The 6,854-nt window shown below is 37.5% G+C and overlaps 1 protein-coding gene across 6 annotated transcripts in view; it reads left to right on the top strand.

Moving 5' to 3' along the window:
- Positions 1-898: 898 nt before the first annotated feature.
- LOC145666656 (5-taurinomethyluridine-[tRNA] synthase subunit GTPB3, mitochondrial) overlaps positions 899-6,854 on the top strand; it is a 61,877-nt gene continuing 55,921 nt past the window's right edge. For 2 of the 6 annotated variants that reach the window (XM_081734107.1, XM_081734106.1), the window contains exon 1: positions 899-2,210. In XM_081734107.1, coding sequence (XP_081590233.1) covers positions 914-2,210 — 1,297 coding nt within the window. In that variant the 5' untranslated portion in view covers positions 899-913. Of the gene's footprint in view, positions 2,211-2,278; positions 2,776-6,854 lie in introns of those variants that run through there. The other 4 variants (XM_081734109.1, XM_081734108.1, XM_081734111.1 and 1 more) reach the window with 4 other exon arrangements.

Genomic DNA, 6,854 nt, shown 5'->3' with positions numbered 1-6,854 from the left:
GGAATTTCACTGCACTTTAACGGCCCCAACAGCCTTGTCTTCACGAACAGCATTGATGTCAAACCTTCCTACTACATCACTATCGCCTGCCCTCGCAACCATCTACTCTGAAGAATTTGCAGAAGCATTATCTGCGGGAAGACACACGAGCCCGGGAGCAGACCGGATCACCTATCAGCACCTGCAAGATCTTCCAGCCTCAGGTCATCAACTACTAAAGCAGTGTTATCAATATGTCTGGTCTACGGGACATATACCGCACAATTGGAAATATCATTTAGTAATACCGATTCTTAAACCGAAAAAACCAGTGGGTCACGCCAACAGTTATAGACCTATTACACTGCTTCCCTGCCTCAGTAAAGTGCTGGAAAAAATTATATTACGGAAAATGGAATGGTACCTTGAATACCATAATATTCTTCCACCTACAATTATAGGAGCTCGTAAAGGTAAGGCTACGCACGATGCGCTCTCCACCTTTCTCATCGACATCTGGCAAGCCTTTCAACATCGACAATATGTAGTGGCTCTTAAATTGGACTTTGACAGAGCATATGATCGGATCAACCTAGATAGACTGGTGCAGCATCTTTCAGATATAAAAATACCATCTCAATTTATCAGGTATGTACACAATTGGCTGGTTAATAGACATATTAGTATAAAATATCGAGGGAAAATCTCTGACCCGCGCATCACCTCTCAAGGACTACCTCAAGGCTCATGTCTCAGTCCGCTTCTATTCAATCTTTACATGCTAGAATTTCACCTAGCATTGAGACAACATGTCAGAATCCTGAGTTATTTCGATGATCACTTAATATATGTACGCAGCTCATCTTTAACTGAAGCCAAACACAAACTTCAAGCCGCTCTAATATACATCCAACATTGGAACTTAAATAACGGTATGCACGTCAACTGGGAGAAAACTACCTATACCATTTTCACAAGGAAACGACAAGTTGGAAACTTTCGACTGCAAATAGACAACCACATACTGACACATCAACCACAGCTTCCTTACTTAGGAATTCACTTTGACTCCCGTCTATCTTGGAAGCCTCAATTAGCTTCCCTTCAGGTCAAGATTCAACCTTACATCAATATCATAAGAAGTGTTAGCAACAAAAAGTGGGGGACGGACATAGGACCACTCCTTCGAATATCTCATCAATGTATAGAATCCATATTGAATTATGGCGGTTACCTTCTATCTCCGATTCCAGCGAGACTCAGTACTATACCTCTCCAACTTCAAGCTCTTACTCACCGCACGATATTCTCATTACCGCAATCTGCTCCGACAAATGCTCTCTTAGAAGCAGCAGGTACAATACCGTATCAGATACAAACTCAATACACGGCTGCCCGATACATCATGAGCAGATTAGGAACTTCTACATCTACAGTTATTCCGAAATTGGAACTGCTATATACACAAAATCGAACCGGTTCTTTACCGTATCGCCACAGACTTCCCTGGCTGTATCAGGCTTATGTTAACCTCCGCCGTTGGACACATGTTATCTATCGCAATCCTCGCCTGCCATGTTATAATAGTCAGTATACTACCACTCTTCAATCAGTGGAACTGGAATTTCCAATCACCACTAACAAAAGAACGAATCTCTTATGTCCGCGAAGCGTGGCGCCGAGATGGGAAAATTATATGGAGCAACATCATCCTTTCCGCACTCTGATCTATACAGATGCTTCCAAACGAACGCAAGGAAGACTGGAATATACAGGAGTGGGCATATACATACCCCACACAGCTCAGTTTATAATTCAACGATTACCAAATCAAATGTCTATATTTCACGCAGAACTATGGGCTATTCGCACAGGCTTAAGACATGCAATACAGAATAAATATCGTTCCTTCGGCATCTGTAGTGATAGCCTTAGTGCCTTACAAAGTTTACATACAACGGCTTTATCGAATCGAGTATCATGGATTCATAGTAATATTAAACAACAACTTTCGATTCTTAGGGAAAGAGGTCAATCTGTCTCCTTTTTCTACAGTCCAGCACATCTCGACATACCTGGCAACACTGTTTCAGACATATTGGCAAAGATCGGAACACAGGAAGATCATATCATCAACATCCCTCTTCCATCACAGAGTCTACACGCTTTACTTCAGCATCAAAGACAAGAAAACTGGAGACGCTACCAAGAGCAAACAAGACATGGCAAAGGTAAACACTTCTGGAAAATATTTCCAAGTCCTACGACCAAAAAGTGGATTTCACCCGAAGGTTGGACGAGGAGACACGTCTGCTTACTTTTTAGGTTATATCTAGGCTTAGCCCAAACGCCCTATCGTTTATATCAGCAAGGATACCGCAATACTCCTTCCTGTTACTGTGGAGATTCACAAGGAAGTCTACACCATCTCATCTTTCAGTGTAAGTTAACTCCTGCTTATCGTGATATCCTTTACATGGTTCTGTACCGGTACCACAACACAACACCAGTGAATGTGGCGTTTATCTTAGCGCATAATATACGCACCGTAGTTTATCATCTTCTCCAATACATAATAGTGAACAACATTTCACTCTAACAAAACCTTTTACTACAATTCAGTGAACATATTTAACAAGATCAGTTCATCTTAGTGGACCGTATAAAGTGCACCAATACCGTCACAATCCTCAGTTTATAAACTGTCCAAAGGTGAAAGCCGGGGCAAGAAAGCAACAAGAAGAAGAAGAAGAAGAAGATACCATTTCACCGCTCTAAGTAAAAGTACTGGGAAAAGTAAGCACGTAATATTGCAAGTGTATAATAAGATTGCGTGCTATACCATTTTATGGTGATATACTTATATTCATAAATCATTAACTTCTCTTAGCTAAAAAAATTCCCTATTACTGTCTTAAATGTATTTCTTGAGTTGCATTAATAGGTGTAGATTTACTTCCGGAGGTCTAAGTGTAAATACACCGTCTGCACTTAGAGTATGGAAACTAGTGTATAAAACAGGAACTAACGTTAAAAAACAAACCGACTCCTGCTAGGTAGCCATTACAAAGCACAAATACTACAGTTAGGACAGGAGCGCAGCAAGAGTCAGGTAGTGGGCGTGTGCGTCCGTAGTAAGCAGGCGCGTCAGCGATTGTGGTAAACGCAGAAATGAGAGGGAAATACATTTCGTATAGTATAAAAACATCGTGCGTGTGCCACGCTTTGCAATGTTTTTATTGTTACACATGTTCACTGCATTCACATAATATTTGGAGTATTACGTGTTAAAGCACACTTCTACCTTGTTATACATTGTAAGAAATTGTTCTAAATTAGCGGCGGCTTACGAGCCTATTCAAAAATTTTGAAAAAAAAATAGATAAACGATATTATGTTACTTTTACTTGGGGAAATGTTTTTTCATGTAGGCCCTATTAATGTCCTCGAGCTTCATTCTGAACGCGTAACTATCAAATTCACGACGAACTTGCATATAAGAAATTAGCACTCCAGTATCAAATCACTGTGCTTTTTTATTGTTGATTTATTTTTAAGAATGCATAAAATTTGCTTCGTAAAATCGATCGCTGACACACACATGGGAACATTACCAGTTTATTACCAGTGTACTAGTTTTATTACCTCAGGCTGCAAACAATGTCAATAATATTACAAACTAGTACACTACAACTTTGTCATAAATAATTGGTAATAAATAGACAAATAGCTTTCTTTTTAAAGAAGCCTCAAGTTCTGATACTTTTTTTATTCTTTGTGTTATTAGCAACGTCGTACACATTTGAAAAAACATGCTAAGCCGTTTCCCTGCTGAGCGACGCAGACTTTTCTTCTTGTACCGACCTGCGACGTACAAACATGGTGGTCATTGTTTTAAGCGCACGAGTCGTAGACCTGAATTCAGTCGCAAATTTCGACTACTTAGAATCATTTCATGAGGGAAAGGATGTGTTCTCCGTAATCAGCTAGGTTTTTTTTTTTTTTTTGCAATAAAAAAAAATCAGTGGAAATGTCCATTGGCCAAAGCTCCGGAGCACAATGGGGATTATCTTGCTTGACAACAAAAGTTATATTTTCATCGTTTAGATGATACCACTGATTTCGTATAGTAAGATGAGGCAAGATCTTGCCAGAAGACACAATTATCATCGGAATTGTATTTGATAACGGAATAAGTCGTTCTTTAGTGCTATCATTTAGGTACACTTCTTGATTGATTGCCATTCGCGAAGGTTAGAAAAACGGTTGTGAAATCCCAGCATTTGAAACCACTACCCATACCAGGAATTTTTTCCCCTCAAATTTGCTTTTCTTTTTACATTTAACATCTTCAAGGGTTCTGCTATAATCAGTCGTGTAAAATCCTACGTTTGCATTTTTATTCAAATGCTTGAAAGTAAAATAACTCAACGAGAATAAATTGCTTTCCACGAAATTTTTCCATCAAACATCTGCATCTTTGTCGAAGTTGTTGCTGCTGCTCTTCACTTCTCTCCGGAACTTGTATTTTTTTTCTCCTATATGACATTTGACATTTGTTCTTAAGAGTTTTTACTATATAGGACTGGCTGCATTTGAATGTTTTGGCTAAAATTCTCGTTGATTTTCCAGCTTTGGTGTTGACTTGTTGCTTCAATCGACGAATGTTGGTTTTGTTCATTACAGCTGCTTTTTGACCTGATCCTGATTTCCGATTGGGTGATGTTCCCTTTTCCCAATGACGAATATAGCGATATGCAGTTGTTTTAGGTACATTTTCTTGTGTAAAATGATCTGCGATAAACTTGTTTCCTTTATTAATGTGATTATCACCAAAGACATGCACTCGAGAAATCAGTCCTGGCAAGCATTACTGGAGTTTAGCGGATAATTTAGAAGTTAACAATTGGGAAATATTAAGAATGTGATCCAGATCGAAAATTGTGCTATTTTATCGTATTATATTCAACACAGCATTAACACCAAAAAACTGTTCTGTATAAGGAAAAAAGATACAAATATTTGTTGGTGCAGAAAAGAAATTGGTAATTTAAATTATTTAATATTCTATTGTGAAATATTACAAAACAAAAGAAAAGAGTTTATAACACATTTAGTGAATAACTTTTATATGTTCCCAATTACAGTTGAAATGATAATCACTTCAAGAAATTGGATGCTTATTAAAAGACTCTACAGTATATACAGGATAATAACTTAAATCTATAAAAAATAATTTAATAAATGACATGACGAATAATTTGTTACATAGATATATTTAACTCACATCAAATATTTGGAAAGTCTGGGAAATAACTATTGCCACTATAATTCACTTGTAACAGCATGATTATGAGAAGTTGAAGAACTAATATGAACATTTCAACGAAAAAAAAAAAAAGAAAGAAAGAAAAAACCCTCATCAATTAAAACTCCCAGTTTTTCCACTATCATTCAAATGTTATAAATTAACATTAATACAACTTTATTTTGGACAATTATAGGGAACAGGCCATTTGAATCTAAGTTTGGGCCAAACTACACGGCATTTTACTGATGCCGAATGGAATGGAATGGAAATCAGTCCTTTATGATTCATGATGCAATATCCTTCTTATAAATTACTTCACTCCAACAAAACTCCGTGTGATTAAAGGTGATGGACTAGGCTAACCACCTGTAACGTACAAAAGAACATTTAATTAATATTAGCGAAGTATATAACAGGTAATCGTCAGTGCCAAATATTAGGAATCACCAGGTTTCCCACTCGTCCTGGAAAACCTGGAAATGTCCTTGAATTTGATTTTGTCGTGGAAATATTCTGGAAATGTCCTTGAAAATGCATTTCTTACCTTGAAATTTACATAAATACTGAATATCAGATTTTTCATAATTATAATGAAAATTTTAATTGATTGCTATTTTTGTTTGCTATTCCTGCTTTTGTGCTGAATAATACTTTGTCATGATCCTGCATGTGAGGTTGGTTGGTGGGCTTTCTTTCTTCCAACATGGTGGTTGGCTGGGAGAACTTCTCTCTTCTTTTCACCCATTAGTCTGTCAACCCATTCTTGGATGCTGTCTTCACTATCACTATCCTCCACAAATTGTGCTTTGTACCAGTATCAGTCCTCCATAGATTGGTCCTTGGTATATAATAAAATTTCCCATAAAGACCGTAATTCAATCAACTTCATGAAAGAAATGCTCAATCATGCCTTCCATACAAGGCAGCACTATATGGTAGAGCTGAAGAAAATAACAGCTGTTGAAAGAGATAAGTGAAAATGTACAGCAGCTGCAGAGAAAGAAAAGGAAATTGATGGAAAGAAGTGAAACTTTGAAGACTGAAGCAAACCAGCTTGAATATGAAGCAGAGCAGAAATCTTGCTCTACTTTATTGACAAAGTCAAAGGCTATCTGTAGAGCAGCTTCGCTAAAGAGGAAAGAAATTATACCTATAGATGAGGAAATCATGAAACTCCATACTCAGCCGAAAAACTTGTAATACAATACCTCTTTTTTTCCCTCTAATTGTATCTGTCACTCTCCCACGCAGTGAAGATGCCATGTACGGAAAATAGGTTTTTGTTGTTTGTAAATTTGTTAGGTGCACAATTAAAATGTCATGTAGAAAGAATTAAAATGCAAGTACTGGATGTGGGTGGCTATAAGGGGAGTCGGGAGACCACCAAAAAGAAAGAAAGAAAAAAAGAAGCACATTACGCTCCACTTCGTGTATTAATACTGTACTTGCATTAATATTCACTGCGTACGCTACTGTACTTTCCATTTCACTATTGTGAGTTTTGAACGTGCAGTTGCAATCCTGCTATACCTTCCTTTGTCGAAGTCCTGAACAATTGGTGATT

The sequence above is a fragment of the Thermobia domestica genome, chromosome 12 (genome assembly GCF_964235325.1).
Source record: "Thermobia domestica chromosome 12, izTheDome1.hap1.1, whole genome shotgun sequence".
In the NCBI taxonomy this organism is placed as follows: Eukaryota; Metazoa; Arthropoda; class Insecta; order Zygentoma; family Lepismatidae; genus Thermobia; species Thermobia domestica.
The sequence above is the reverse complement of the archived record's forward strand: the minus strand, read 5'-3'. Positions and strand labels throughout refer to the sequence as shown.